Source organism: Halichoerus grypus, chromosome 9, assembly GCF_964656455.1.
Source record: "Halichoerus grypus chromosome 9, mHalGry1.hap1.1, whole genome shotgun sequence".
Classification (NCBI taxonomy): Eukaryota; Metazoa; Chordata; class Mammalia; order Carnivora; family Phocidae; genus Halichoerus; species Halichoerus grypus.
In genome coordinates this window covers 12,557,424-12,573,824 of record NC_135720.1, presented here as the reverse complement: position 1 = coordinate 12,573,824, position 16,401 = coordinate 12,557,424, and the positions used below count along the sequence as shown (strand labels likewise).

Sequence of the window (16,401 nt, the reverse complement as noted above, 5' to 3'; positions counted from 1 at the left end):
AGGAAGCATGTAAATTTTAAAGCTAATTGTAAACTTACTGGATCAGCAACAAGGGAGAGATTCCCATTGTACAAACTTTCCCTCCTTTATGTGTTAATCTGTAATGTATAATTAGAACAAATTTGGTAGTAGTGAGAGTTTGAAGGAGAGTTCACTTGGTAGGAATGTGAGTTGTAATTAGTACCAGATTATTCCTGAAGGATTCCTAGTGAGTTATGATTTCTAAGGTGAACAAACCGACTGCAGACGGGCAAAGTACATAAAATGGAACAAATTGTCATTCTTTGCCAAGAGCTGAACACTGATCAGGTTGTCTAATTTCTGAAGGTCTCCAAATTCTTTCTGCCATGGAGATAGATAAATAATTGGTATAACTTACACTGCTGAATCATCCTGGAAATCCAGGCTTATAATTAAAGGCAACATCTAGCCTCTTACTAAGTTCTGGCATTTTCAGTAAGCTGTGGCTATCTTGCCAGAATCTTACCTGATTATGAGAGCCAGTGTTAATTTAATAATGTTGATATTCCTAACTCTGAAAATGTGTTTATCTCCTTAGGGTGAGAGACCAAATTCAAACATTTTAGTGCTATCTGATAAAGAAATAACATCAAAGGCCTGACCATAAAATCTCTGCTGTGCCTTCCTTCTCATGATTACCATTAGGACATTCAGAATCACCAGTTTTAGGATAGGGCTTTTATATGGAGTCTTCCATTTAGTTCCTCACTTTACTTGTCATATTATAGCTTCCACCATTTACATAGTTACTGACCATGGAATCTATTTCCAATTGCTGTGGTTTTTTTCATGAGTAAAAAATAAAAAAGAAAATTCAGAAAGCACATAAGAAAATACAGTGAAAAGTATATCCCTCATTATTTACCTCAAAACTCTCTTTACTCCACAGCAATATCAATTTCATGTGGCCCCAACGCGTTTTAAACAAATATGGTAGTATTTCCCTGCCATTAGTCCTTTGAACGTAAGAGTATTCATGAATAGTGCAGTGGATATGAAACATCAACAAGCAGTAATATTCTAGGAATTAGTGTCCTCTCCTCGTGGGATGGGGGAGATTCATTATTGCTTTCTGGGTTTAAAAAAAAAAAAAGTTGTGGGAAAAATTTGTGGAGAGACTACCTTGAAACAGTAGGGGAAACATGGAACATATTTCAGGGAGATTAAAGCAGCTGTGATGTGGTAGAGTAATGAAGCAGTGGGAACTTTTCAATGAAAGAGGTCTAGAAATTTACTGAGGGTTTGTGGTAGGTTGAGTAGTGGTCCTCCAAAGATGTTCATATCCAAATTATTGGAACTTGTAAGTATGTTGCATCACATTGTATGATTAATCAGGATCTTGGTGCGGGAAGATTAACTTGGGTTATCCAGAAGGGCTCAGTGTAATCTAGGGGAAACAAGAGGGTCAGAGAGAAAAGGTGATGTGAAGATGGAGGGAGAAAGATGAAGATAGGTAAATGCTCCACTGTTGGCTTTGAAGATGAAAGTTGGGGTCATGAGTCAAGGAATGCAGGGAGCTTGTCAAGGAAACAAATTATCCCTTAGAGAGTCCAGAAAGAATGCAGGCTTGTTGACCCATTTTAGGCCTCCACAACTGTTAGAGAATACGTTTTTGTGTTTTAAGCTACTAAGTTTGTGGTATTTTGTTACAGCAATAGAGTAAAACTAATATATTGCTCCTTGAGACTTTGGTTGAATATTAAATTATATGTACACGGGGTGAGACTATGTGAGGCAAAGAAGAGTAAGAACATTACCAGGGAATCTGTTAGCTGAGTGATTCTTAAAGCTAACACAGGTCTGGAAGACCTATTGAGTTCAAACCAGCTGGAGTAGAGAGACCTGGTTGAAAACCTTCGTTCAGTAGAGATCTTGCAATAGTCACTAGTGTGATGCTAAATTAGCTCTAGAGTAAAACCTGCTCGAGCCCTGCCCCATAATAGATAAAAGATCATCAAAAGGCTGAAAACTTTGTCTTTAAAAATGACATTGATGTAAATCTAGATTAATTAAAACTCTGCAAATATATCAGCTGTTGTAAATATTTTGTAAGCAAGTGTTTTCAGGAGAAGGAAATGTTCACGGAGTCCTGAACGGTACAGCTTATAGTAGGCAAGATATCTCATGTGTAGGTCTGTTTCTTAAAGGGAAATGCTTCCCACAGTTAAAGTGTGTTATAAGTTTTTCATGATAACAAGTTAAGGAGTTCCAATTCAGCCTTTTCCCCCTTGTATCTCTGTGCAAATTATTTCCTTAAGGATAAGATGCTGTTTTCAGATTAAACTGTTGATTAGGAAGAAACATCCACTTAATCATTCCAGCACAGAAAGATTAAAGGTGCAGAGATAGGATTGCAGTGAAAAGTGTTTTTGTGACTTTGTTACATTATGAAGATTACGTACAGAATTTTAAAACTCCCAATTCCCAGTCCGTCATACCCCAAAACCCTTCATCTTTGGGGTAAGACCCAGTATCCATAGGTGATTAAAGTGCGCAGCCAAGCTTGAGAACAGGTAGTACACAAGAGGTTGATTTGCAATAGATGTAGATGGTATCTGGGATTTTAGTTCATTTTAAGTGTTAACAGATAAAAATGTCACTTAAGTGTTTGAAATATCCATCTTAAATCTTATTATTTTTATTAGTGCTTTTTCTTCAGTTGCTTGAAAGAAATAGCTGTGTCTGTGTGATTTAGGTCATTTGTCTCTTTTATGTCTTGACAGTATGTAGTACTACTTTGTGGGTTGGTCAGGTGGATAAGAAGGCAACCCAGCAAGATTTAACCAATCTGTTTGAAGAGTTTGGACAAATTGAATCCATTAATGTAAGTATCACTTCTTACACAGTAGTTTAAGGTTAAAAATTTACATATAGAGAGGATTTTTAGTCAGAGAGTCACTTTGGTTCCTAATGAGCCCAGTAGAGTATCTGCCTTTAATAATGCACATCTTTATAAGGATTATTTGACTTTAATCATTTCTGTTTATTTCTGCTGCTGTTTATCTCCTTAATTTTTCTTTTTTAGTGGAATTTTAACAAAATGTTCCTAGGGGTTTCATAGCAATATAGCTAGCACGTGGTTCCTAAAATCATCCAGCGTTTGGGCTAGCGGGACCCTATCTGTGGCCTAGTTTAATTCCACGCCACCCCTTTTTTGGCAATGAAAATGAGGAAACTGAGTCCCACAGAATTGTAATCACCTACACATGAGCACATAGGTAGTAGTGGAGACACAATTGGACTTGGGGTCCCAGTCTTTCTACCAGTCCCCTTCCTCCTCGCCCCATGTCTCCCTCTCAAAGCAAACCTGTGGCAAGAAAACCTGTGTGGTCACAGCACCTCAGGAACTTGACCGCAACTCTTTGACTCCTCAGCTTGATTTTTTCAGTGCTTTTGCTCCATTCAGTCTCCTTGGAGTATTTTCTTCTTCCTAGGTCAGTTTTTTTTTCCCCCGGGGCTAAAACTAAGTCATGGAATGTTTTATAGAAATTTATTTGTTTGAGAAGTCTTCTAATTCATCAATCCTCTGATTTTATTTACTGTTTTTATACTTTTATGTCTGTTGGACTTTTATCATTATTTACGAGGAAATTGGCTGCTTTTCCTTTCTAGTCTTAGATCCTTACATGACCAAACTTGACTTTTCCTTATTAATAACAGCACTCTTCATTGAATTGTTTGACCATTTCGTATACTACTTTCAACCATATATGATCTCATTGGAACCTAACAAGAAGCTGGTTAAGTCCCATTGTTTTTACCAGTGAGGAAACTAAGTGATTTGCCTGAGTTGCACAGACAATACATAGATGATTGGTTGGGTGTTTCAACTTAAGAGTTTCATATTCCTCTCTCTACACCATGAGGGTGCTGTAGGCTTTTCTTACTCTTTTGTCTTTTTATTTCACCTGTCAAAACATAAACTATCTGCCGGAGTCCTTGATCATATAACCTCTGAATTTTTTCCTGATTTTCCCCTAGCTGAGATGTCAGAAATGTGTTGACAGTTGAAAAAGTAGGGATGCCCAAGATCAGGGTCTTTAGATTCTTATCAAAGTGCCACAATTTGCACAGGTGATTTCTAATGCAAAGTCAGGAATCACTGCTCAAATGGATCCTGAATCCAAGCAGCATTTGGATTGTCCTATTACTTGTGACATTTTTGGCCTTTCTTGTTCCATAGTCATTTGGGCATTAGTTTACCTTGTCTCCCCCCTCTTCTAGGCACTGAGTTATTTTGTGAACTGAAATGTATTGAATGGCTAATGATAAAATCCAGGATTTGAAAATTTGATGGAAAGTTTATAAACCTTTCAGTTGGTATTGGGGGAGTTTGAGGACTGAGTAAAAAGTCTGTTCGATTTAACACTTAGTGGGTCATTAGTAAGCTTGAAGAAAATTTTTCAGTGCATTGATAAAGAGTTGGGTCTGTTTTGCAAAAGAGGAAGAAGTATGTAGGGGTTAGATTTCTTTTTTGAGAACTTTGGTATTAAAGTATGGAAAATAGCTTGAGGTGAACTCTGAGTGAAAGTGAAAACACTAAAGCTGTTTTCTTATTTGTGTTAAAACCTTGTCCAGAAGCACTGGGCAAAATTAAGTTTTATACAGTTGAAAAGCTTTAGTGTTATCATTTCTTGTAGATTATAGATTTTATATTAAGGATAAGATACTTCCCCCAAACGAAAATCTTTCTCCCGTTACTCCATATGATACTTGGAAAAACTGAAATACTTTCAATTTTTGAATAAATTATATGCTTTCAAATATGTTGGCCATGCAATATTGTTTTCTTTTTATCTGGTGGTATTGTATATATGTCTTTTTACATTTTTTTAGTATTTCTTTATTGTATATTAGGAAAACTTTGACATGTGATATTCAAGATTTTGCTTATGTTATGACTTAGAGTAAGACCCAACTAGGTTTTGAATTCTTTTTAAACTAAGTAATTAGTTGTAGATGGATTGTACCAATAAACAGCCAAAGAAAGAAAAGGGAAAAACCATTCAATCTTAGTAGTCAGTGATCTGTTTCATTAAAACCATAAGATAATGTCAGAATGAATGCCTTATGTTTACCCTTTCTAAAGAAAAAAATTTTTTTAATAGATGATTCCTCCCAGGGGCTGTGCTTACGTCTGCATGGTTCATCGACAAGATGCTTTTCGGGCTCTTCAGAAACTTAGTTCCGGATCATATAAAATTGGGTCCAAGGTCATTAAGGTGAGACTGGAGGGGAGGGACCCATGCTCTTCTTTTATTGGATTATTAGAATGTTCCTGTATCTAATTCATCTTCTATTTTAATGTTATGGGAAAACCTCTAGAAAAGCTTATTATTTCAGTATTATTGAGTTATAGAATTAGAAATAGGTAAAACAGTAACTAAAACTTTAGTCAAATGATTCTTTGAAATCACACTTATAGTTCTCTTGGTCAACCAGGGCACCATTTTATGAGCAGAACTTTCTCATTTTGTAAGTTCTTTTTTCTTTTCTGTTCTGTTCTGTTCTGTTCTATTCTTTCCTCACACCTCCCCTCCCCTCTCTTTTCTTTCCTTTCTTTCTTTCATTTTTAAGTAATTTCCACACCCAATGTGGGGCTCAAACCTAGAACGCTGAGATCAAGAGTTGCATGCTCCACCAACTGAGCCAGCCAGACACCCCAAGCTTACCTTTCATTCACTACTTCCTCCTAATGTTTCCTAATCATACCTCTTAATTATATTATTATTTCCTCCTTTTTAACATCTTGTGTTCTCCAGGCCACTGGTGAAGGGTTTATTAATAAGTATATTTTTGTTTTCCTCTTAGTCTTTAAACTGAGTGTTTATTGTGTATTTTTCCATTTTTACTTCTTGTGACTGATTTACATTTTATTTCTGCTACTTGAAGATAATTTATTCCATCAGTTTCTGCAACTGAGTTAAAAACTTTAAAAAAATACTTTCTACCCCTGAAACAAATAATACACTATATGTTAATTAAAAAAAATACTTTCAAGGTTAATATGCCTGTGCTTTGTCATTTCATGGCAGAGAGTTTCCTCTGTGTAAAGTGTCTTCTTTCCTAGACTATCAAGATTTTGTTTAAGTTATGATAACTATTCTAATTATTGCTAATGTAGGTTGACCTTTTTAGAGTGAGAAGTAGATTTGGATTGTTCTGGAAATGTGTTCTTTAATTTTAGTAAGAAGTGGAAATAAATCCCATGTTATAAATGCCATTGCTATCTAATGCGGGCTTTATTTAAAAACAAACAAAACCAGGAAAAACTTCTTGGCTACTATTATTTTTCGAGCATCCAGTGATGCTTGTCCAACAATTTTATTTATATTTACACTGTTTACATATAATTTTGAACATTTTACCTGGTTTTTACAGTATATCTGAGCTTTCTGTTTTCTTCTCTTCATTCCTGATAGATTGCTTGGGCTTTAAACAAAGGTGTAAAAACAGAATATAAACAATTCTGGGATGTGGATCTTGGAGTTACATATATACCGTGGGAAAAAGTTAAAGTGGATGACTTGGAAGGTTTTGCAGAAGGAGGCATGATTGACCAGGAAACTGTAAATACTGGTAAGAACACTAAGGGTAGTTTTATTTTTTAAAAAAAAGTATGCTTAAAAGGTTGTAATTGATAAGAGTTGTGCATGGTAAGGTGAATTGCGCTTATTTTATTTCCTGGATTCTACCCCTCCCAAAAAGAGAGAAAAACTGAAACACTGCCATTTCCAGTGTGTATGCTTAATGGGTCTTATTTCCTAAGTGTCAGAGTATAGTGTTTTAGAAGTCTATAAATGTAGCATTTTTCCTGTAAGTCTTTTAAAAAGTTTTGCTTTTAGAGAAAGAGCAAATATGAGTATATGGAGACTTTTTTAAACTAAATATTTCAGTTACTTGAATTTTTTTTTTTTTTTTTAATTTTTTTTAAGATTTTATTTATTTTTTGACAGACAGCGAGAGAGGGAACACAAGGAGGGAGAGTGGGGGAGGGAGAAGCAGGCTTCCCGCTGAGCGGGGAGCCCAATGGAGGGCTCGATCCCAGGACCCTGGGATCATGACCTGAGCTGAAGGCAGCCGCTTAACGACTGAGCCACCCAGGTGCCCCTCAGTTACTTGAAGTTAAATAAGAACTGGGGATGTAAGAAGTTACTTTGAAGAACTTCCTAGATTATTTTGATTAGTATCCATGTTGAGAATGGCAGGAATAGAATCTTAGTTTAGAGAGCTAGTAGTTCTGATTCATGCAATTCTAGAATGCTTATAACCAAATGATCATCTGGCCTGTTTTTTTTAACTTATGTTTTTATTTTTAAAAATACCAGTTATAAATCCACAAAATGGTTAGCATTTATAACCAGTAAGAAATCTTAAAATGGATACTTGGGAAATAATTGAAACGTGGTATATAGCTTATTTCTTCACATCTTAACTCTTTTACCAAAGTAAGCTAGCTAATTTTCAGGATATCTTCATCCTTAGGCCAGTGCAAATATTTTCAAACACTTTTTCAGTGTTTTCATCTTGTTGGTCTTTTTTTCTTCTTGATGGATATTTCTCCTAAACACTTATTCATTCAGTAAATATTTTAGTTCCTATTGTATGCCAGCCATGATTTTAGGAACTGGGATTATATCAGTGAGACAGACAGACAAAAATCCTTCCTCTCATGGAGTGCACATTGTAGTACAGGGGTTGACAGCCTATAGCCCATGGGCCAAATCCTGCCGGCAAGCTCTTCTGTAGAGTTTTATTGAAACACAGCCATACTCAGTTGTGTTTACCTATCTTATATGACTTTTTTTCAATAGCAGTTGAGTAGGTATAACAGAAAACATATGGCTCGTAAACTTGTATACTTAGTATAGGACAAGTTTGCCAACCCATGTTTCTAGTGGAAAGAAACATAATAAAATAGATAAACTATATATTTCTAGGTTGATAAGTTCTAAGAAGAAAAAGGGAGGGGGGGTAGACAGTATGGGTGTGGAGCTATTGCAGTTTTACGTGAAGAAGATCTAATGGAGAGTGATTCTTGAAGGAGTGAGATGTGCAGCTCTCTGGAGAAAGAGCATTCTATACAGAGGGAACAATATGTGCAAAGTCTATTCAAAAATTATGAGACCAGTATGATTTGAGCAAAGTTAGTGAGGAATGAGAAGTAGGAGATAAAGTCAGAGAGGTGTACAGAGAGACAGAGTCCTATGAAGTCTTATTAGTCATTATAATGACTTTGATCTTTACTCTGAGGGAGATGGAGAACCAGTGGAAGAACCGTGAGAGCTTCTTTGTTTTATTTTTGCATAGCTGTGCTTTCAGAAAGATTTTTCTTTATTGGGTTAATACTTTTCCTTGTCGGTCTCCCCTTGTACCTTGTGACGCAAGATAGTAAGATTTGATCCTCTTACATCAGACAGCCTTTGAGGTATATATCTATGATATCCCCTAAGTATTTTAGTATCTTTCATTTGTGTCTTGTGTGATACTTCTTTGAACTCCTTAGTATTCTCATCAGACTTACCTGGGCAAAACCGAGGTTGGCACCTGTAGTTGTGGACATGTCTTAAAGATGTGCCAAGGTAGATGAAGGACGTAGAGACGAAATAAATACATAGATAGACATAAAATGAAAATTTGCACCTATCCAGAGGAAATCAATTTCAAATATTTTGTTTAGAGTGGGAAACTGTGAAAAGCTCAGAACCCGTTAAAGAGACGGTGCAGACAACTCAGAGCCCAACTCCAGTTGAAAAGGAGACAGTGGTCACAACCCAGGCAGAGGTTTTTCCTCCACCTGTTGCTATGTTACAGGTTAGTGTTGGGTGTTTGTTATTGTTAATGTGTTGTCTTACATTTCTGTTTTTACTCGTGTATTTACTTTATAAAACTTGGAGGAAGTTGTCCAAAATAGAATAAATAGGAGTTTAGTCAAATAATTTTGGGGAAACTTTTTTTTTTTTTAGAAATGGTGTCATTTATATATAAATGTTTGTTTATTGTACAAGTATTTATCCATGGTCTCCTTCTATGACATTCACTGTTCTAGGCACCTGGGATAAGGATACATCAGTGGAAAGAAAACCACACAAACCCCTGCCCTTATGCAGCTTTTGTTTTCAATAGGGGAGACAGAAAATGCAAAATAAGTAAGTTTGTGAGATACTGTGGAAGGAAAAGGGAGTATAAGGGTTATCAGGGTGCCTGGATAAGTGATTATGATTGTAAATAAAATGGTCAGAGCAGACTCGAGAATGTGACATTTGAACAACAACTTAAAGTTGCTGAGGTAATTAACCATGTGGCTACCTGAGGAAGAGCACTCTAGGCAGAGGGAGCATCCAGTTCAAAGGCCTAGGCCAGGAGCATATTTGGTGTGTTCCAGGAATAGCAAGTGGGCTAGAAGTGAAGTGAATGAGAGGCAGCTTAGCAGAAGGGAGAGTTCTAGAAGGACTCTGGTTTTCACTCTGAGATGGAGCATTATTGGAGGAATTCAACGAAAGCAATGACTTGATCTGGCTTCAAAGGTTTTAAAAGATTTGGTTTTAAAGGATTGCACTGGCTACTATTTTGAGAATAGACTAGTGGGCATTAATAAAAGCAGGGAGACCAGTGAAGAGACAGTTGTAGCAATCCAGTTGAGAGCTGATGGTTCAGACTAGACTGATGGCAGTGGAGAGAATAGGAAATGGTCAGATAATTAATGAGGGGTTATGTGATGGTGTGTCCAGTGGGCTTTTATGGCATGATGAGACTTGACTTGTGAGAAAGAGAAGAGGTAAGGTTTTTGGTTTGAGAAATTGGAAAGATGAAGCTATCCTTACCTGAGCACGGGAAAGACATTTGGGAATTCAGTTTTGCACAGGGAAGTTTGGCGTGTCTTTCAGACAACGAAGTTGAATAGACCATTGATAATACATAATTTAAGAAAGAGGTACACCCACAGTACAAGTACATATTTGGGAATTATTGTGCCTAGGATGAGTAGAAAATACCTATGCTAGAGTAGAAAATAAACTTAGGAGAAATTCATGCCATTTTGAAACTTATTGACCTGCTTCCTAATGGTTAGGTTGCATACCATAACTGGGTATTTTAAACTTAGTGGGAGGTGGCAGTTTAAAATTGATGATGGTACTCACTATTCAGGCAGGGGCCCATTACTTTACATCACTTGAATGTAAGATAGATTTCAGTCTCCACGTATACTGTCTGTTGAATAACACTGCCTTGCTTTTACCCCAAGTTAGAGTCAGTTATAAGTATGCAAGAAGGTAAATAACAAAACAACTTAATGTAATGGTATTTGTTATCTCCCTTAGAAAGAAATAGAAATTTTTTACCTTTTGTTGTTCCAAGATGTAATTGTTGCTAATGGATAAGGTGATTTATGGACTTTCTATTTTCTATCTACAAAGATTCCAGTAGCGCCCGCCGTGCCTGCAGTTAGTTTAGTCCCACCAGCATTTCCTGTCTCAATGCCGGTTCCTCCTCCTGGATTCAGTCCAATCCCTCCACCTCCTTTTCTGCGAGCGAGTTTTAACCCTTCACAGCCACCTCCTGGTAAGGAATTTTCATCTTTTTTTTTTTTTTTGGTACGATTTTATTTACTTGAGAAAGAGAGAGAGCATGAGCAGTGGGGAGGGGCAGTGGGGAAGGAGAGAAGCAGACTCCCCACTGAGCAGGGAGCCCAACATGGGGCTCGATCCCAGGACCCTGAGATCATGGCCTGAGCCGAAGGCAGATGCGTAACTGACTGAGCCACCCAGGCACCCCAGGAGTTTTCATCTTATGTGTACTCTACTTAGAATATCATTCATTCATTCATTCATTCATTTAAAAAAATTTTTTTTTTATTTATTTTCCTTAAGTAAACCCTACACCCAGCGTGGGGCTTGAACTAATGACCGCAAGATCAAGTCACGTGCTCTACTGACTGAGCCAGCTAGGCGCCCTACAATATCATTCAAATTGTTATTTTTCCAGGTTAAAATGCTATAGAGCATCAATTCTCAAACCTTAGCATACATAGGGATCACTTGGAGGGCATGTTAAAACAAAGTGTGCTGGGCCTGGCCTCCTTTTGCTTCACTAAGACTGAGGTAGGGCAAGACACTTGTATTTCTAACAAGTTCCCAGGTGATGGAGATGGTTGAAGGACCAGTATGGACAGAGAAAAAAATGAAATCCTTTAAAAGCATTGAAATATTCTTAAAATAATTTAAAATTTATGTTGAATTTTTCGTATCAGAATTCTCTGTAGTTATCACCCATCATTCATCAGGAAGTATGCATTAAATTATATAGATTGTTCCTCCTAAAAATCATGGTTTTCATTTTGACATAAATTATACTCTATCTAAAAATGCTAATTGAATTTGTAATACTTTTTTTGACCTTATAAATTTTTGATAAAGGTTCCTTGAGTCAGCATTTCTAGTTTAGAAACTATATAGATTACTTAACATGCACCAATTAAATATAAATAATAGCTTATATAGCTTAGAGGTAGAACTTTTGGTATTAGACCATGGGAGGTTAGAAGAATGAGGGAGAGGCACAAGGGATCAAATGATATACATTGTTTTTCAAAGCTATTTTTAGCTTTCTTTGAACTTCATGAACTCTTTGCATATTGTAAGAAAAAAATACTTTGGTTTCTATAATTTAAGTTCTTACCAATTGAACAGAATTCCTAAAAATTCCTCAACATTATCTGAGAATGGTTGTAATTTATTTGTCATATAACATAAAATTTTCACATTGTCATTAAATATATAATTTGAAATTGATGCAGATATTATAAGAATTCTTTTTTATATGTTAAAGATTGGAAAATTATTCTTGTCAAATATTTTCTGTATTTGGAATCTGAATTAAAATTTTTTTTCAGAAGATAATTTTAAGATTTATTTTAGAGAGAAAGAGAGAGGGTAGGGGAGGGGCAGAAGGATGGGGGAGAGAGACTGAAGGATACTCCGCATGGAGTGCAGAGCTGGTTGTGGGGCTTGATCTCTCAATCTTGAGATCATGATCTGAGCCGAAACCAGGGGTCGGGTGCTTAACTGACTGCACCACCCAGGCACCCTTTCAGAAGATAATTTTAAAGGGTTATTTCAGAAACCATACCACCTAGACTTTGTAAAGTCATGTGTAGCATTCATTTGTTGAAAATCACATATCTTTATTTTTAGCCACTGTGGTTTTTTGTTTTTGTTTTTTGTTTTTTTAAGATTTTATTTGGGGGGGTGGAGGAGCGAGCGAGCCTGGGGGAGGGGCAGAGGGAGAGAATCTTCAAGCAGACTCCCCGAGGAGCATGGAGCCTGACATGGGGCTCGGTCTCACGACCCATGAGAACATGACTTGCGCCAAAACCAAAAGATGCTTAACTGACTGAGCCACCCAGGTGCCCCTTTAGCCACTGTTTTTAAATTGAATTTAATGGTTGCTCTATATCTTAAAAATGCAAGGAAACAGGTTTATAGTTTGATCATTTGACATTTAAAATTATTAAACAGTCAATATTAAATTGAAGGTTTATTTCAGTGCTCAAAACATAATATAGTAACATCCAAGGCTAATGAAAATATTTTGATCTAGTAGATAAACAGCATGTAAATCAAATAAATATAATAGCACATTTTACAGATGACATTATTGCATATAGTGTTATCAACAGCTTGAAATACAGTATTTAACTCCCCATGCAGTCATTGTGCTAACATACGAAACAAGTTGCCTGGCTTATATTAATCTTTGACTTTATAGCGTTGTAGAGAGTGCCACAGGACTTCCACAAATGAGCAAATAAATAGGACACGATCATGATAAGGATCTCTATGCTTCACTTAGCTTACTAAGGATCAAATATTAAGGTAGTGGTTATAAAAGTGATTTTTTTAAAAAGATTTATTTATTTTAGAGAAGTGTGCTCCTGAATGTGGGGCAGGGAGGGACAGAAGGAGAGGGAGAGAGAATCTTAAGCAGACTCCCTGATGAGGGTGGAGCCAGACGCAGGGCTCGATCCCCCAACCCTGAAATCGTGACCCCAGCCAAAATCAGGAGTCAGCTGCCCAACCAGCTGAGCCACCCCGGCGCCCCTAAAAGTGATGTTTTTAAATGAGATTTTCACATTTATTTTCACAAGTATGAGATCATAGTAATGGAAGACTGTTTTAAGAATGTAGAATTTCATGTATAGCTATTGAAATCTTTGAGTTAAAAGAAGTAACTCTTATGCTATTTTGTTTTTGGTCTTTTTTCCCCGTGTAGGTTTCATGCCACCTCCAGTCCCACCACCTGTTGTACCACCGCCCACCATTCCACCAGTAGTTCCAACATGTGAGTTTGCTGCTTGGGGAATTTTCCTTATTCATGGTAGTGTTAACCTGTTGATTCTCATTCTTACAAATTATTGTTAATTTTTTTATTATGAAAATTTTAGACAAATACATTTTTTTGTTAAATGATTTCTAAAAAATTAACATTATGTGATAGTCATTCTATATTCAGATTTGCTCTGTTGTCTCAAAATGTCATTTATAATTGGTTTTAGTCAAAATTCAAAGAAGAGTCCCCAGATCACCTTTGTGTGGTTTATTTTGTGTATTAAATGTCTTAATATAGAGCAGTCCTGCTGAGACCTCCCTTTCTTTTTTAATCCTTTATGTCTTTGATTTGTTGAAGAAATAGTTACTTCTGTATGCAAGATTCCAAACAATGGATTTGGTTTTGCTTCTTTGTGGCATCAAATTTGTTCCTCTATCTTCTGCTTTTTCTGTACATAGGAAGTTTTTTAGCACCAAAGGTTTGCTTAGAATCTGCTTCAGCATTTTTAGCAACAGTATTTAACTGGTGGGTGCTGTAGACTTGATGTGACATCACATCGGGAGCCCTGCAGTTTCTTCTCACCCCACTTTCAGTGGTGGTAAGATGGATCAGAGCATTCAGGTAACGGAACCTGGTCATTAAAAAACTTCCCCTTCAAATTTTCATCTGATGGTTTCATCCATTGATCATTATTGCTTTTTAATCTACTTTCCATTAGTTGCGAAGTGCTAATCTTTTGAATTTTATAATTTTTCCACATTTCTTACCTAGAATTTTTCTATTAAAAAAACCTTTTCTTACAACTAGTAGTATTTAGTTATCTTGATGTACATTTGTGCAGGAGAACCATGGTAGATGCTAAGTTCTTATCTCTAAGTGCCATTTTTCAGCATGATGAGTGATAGTTCTATGGGTATTTCCAGTGATACCTGGTGAGTGAAGGGGAAGAGGCTTTTTCTTATTTCTCCTCCTCTTTCTCTCCCTTTCCTCTTCATCTCTTCTTCATTTTCTTTAGTGTTTATCAGTAATAGAGTTTTACTTTAGAGCAGTTGCATTCACTTTCTGAAGTTCAATTTGTTTTATCTTTAGACAGCAAGACCTTTCATAGTTGCTTCTCTATCCTTTTGAGATGACTACATCAAAGGACTTTAGTGTAAGGACAGTATATGTGACAGAACTTACCTATTGATAATATCATTTTCCTTATATTTGTAAACCCTTCTCTACTTTTCCTTTCTGACAGGATTAGGATCCTTCTTTTTTGTTATTTTTGGTTAATTAGGAAGAATTCTTTGTTCTTCCTAAAAATTAGAAGAGTGTTCTGAAGCCATTTCTGAATTCAGCATTCACAGAGATTCATCCTAGAATTTACCTCCCAATTATTTCTTTATTCATTTTAGAAAATCTGGGATCACTTGAATGGAGAAAGAGAAATACATCCATGTGTCAGGTTCTCTCCTAGTTGCTTACACTGTCTTGTTTAATTCTCATAATTCCCATACATGATCGCAGGTGGTTTTGTTCTATTTTATATCTCCGTTATGTGCTAACGGTATGTCCAGGTAAGTTGGAGTTAAATGTGAGGATAAAACAGTTCTTAAAATTCCCAAGTCAGTGATGTAACTGTGTTGTGGCATAAACTAGACTAAAAATTCTGATGGTTTAATTGTGACTTTATATTCCTCTAGTTCTGTTTTTTAACATATAAATGACATATACACTTAGGGAGTTTTCTACTCATTCTTTAAAATGGAATGTTTATACCTTTTTATTTGTAGTCCACTTTACCTCTTCTTAATGTGATGGGTTTTCTAACCACATTTGACAAGAAGTAGTGAATGTAAGGACCCTAGTACATTATAATTTCAAGGGGATTGAGGAGATTTGTATCATTGTATGTATTTGTCAGTCTGCATGAATCATTTCTATATATTCAGAAATTCATGTACTCACATTCTTGGAAATTATTTTTTGTACTATTGGCGTTTTCGTTGTAAGTACTGGTCCTTATTTTACTAAACATTTTTTATGAAAATATTTCCAAAAATTATTGTTTTCCCTTATTAGAAAAAAAGCTCTCAATGTAATTTAGCCTCTTCTTGATGACTTGTTATTTTGAGCATCAGTTATTATATAATGTGCTAGGTAGTAGATGCCAATAAATAAAAACAGTCAAACTCTAAGAAGTTAGTTTTCATTATAAATAAAATAGAGGGACCAGAAGAGAATTCCTGTATGTTATGGTAACTGAATAGTCTTACCAAACAATTGGGGAGAGAGGACAGGAAGCCACTGAAAACTTTGACAGGGCCAGGGTTGGTCATGGTTAATATTTTTAAACTAGCACATGAATTGCTTGCCTAATAAATCTGAAATATATTTTCTCCTTCTTTAAACAGCTTTAGTGCAGCCGCCATTATCCATGACTCCAGAAACTGTGAAAGATGTTGGATTTGGTGGTCTTGTTTTACCTGGTGGTTCTGTTGCCAGCAGTCTTGCTACTTCCACTCTGCCAGCTGGAAATGTTTTTAATCCTCCAACTAAACAAGCAGAGCCTGAAGAAAAAGTACCTCATCTTCTAGACCACCAGATTCCTTCTGGTGAAAACACCAGATCAGGTAAAACAAATAAATTCCCCAGAAATATAGTTAAATCATAAGCACTACTTCTCTATATTGGTGTTTAATTTTGAGATGTCGTGCATTTGTAACCAGTTAAGTGCACCAGTATTGAAATGTTGCAATGTTTAAAAAGAGATCACTATCTCCTAGAATTTCTCTTCGAAAAAAGTTGGCATTCTGTTCAGGATAGTAATAGATTTTGGCACGTTTCTTTTTCGACCTCTACCCCTCCTTTTTTGGGCCTATTGGGACTGCTTTAATGTGTTGGTATCAAAATACAGTTGCACAAAATACATATACTTAAAGAAAGATAAGAATGAGCAAGTATTAGGTATGAATAACTTCTACCCAGTATTCTCTACCTAGGTCTAAAAGATAAATATATTTGAAAGTAGCAAGTCCTCTTTTATGGCACCACTGTTAGTATATT

General features: G+C 36.1%; 1 protein-coding gene across 9 annotated transcripts in view; it reads left to right on the top strand.

The window, feature by feature from the left end:
- Nucleotides 1-16,401, top strand: part of SCAF8 (SR-related CTD associated factor 8) — a 214,092-nt gene that overhangs the window by 62,856 nt on the left and 134,835 nt on the right. For all 9 annotated transcript variants that reach the window (XR_013441049.1, XR_013441048.1, XM_078054542.1 and 6 more), the window contains 7 exons: nucleotides 2,745-2,845; nucleotides 5,130-5,243; nucleotides 6,444-6,600; nucleotides 8,702-8,835; nucleotides 10,440-10,584; nucleotides 13,294-13,362; nucleotides 15,750-15,968. Coding sequence is in view for 7 of the 9 variants with exons in the window: in XM_078054542.1 (XP_077910668.1) it covers nucleotides 2,745-2,845; nucleotides 5,130-5,243; nucleotides 6,444-6,600; nucleotides 8,702-8,835; nucleotides 10,440-10,584; nucleotides 13,294-13,362; nucleotides 15,750-15,968 (939 nt within the window). In the remaining 2 variants the exon portion in view is untranslated. The remainder of the gene's footprint in view (nucleotides 1-2,744; nucleotides 2,846-5,129; nucleotides 5,244-6,443; nucleotides 6,601-8,701; nucleotides 8,836-10,439; nucleotides 10,585-13,293; nucleotides 13,363-15,749; nucleotides 15,969-16,401) is intronic.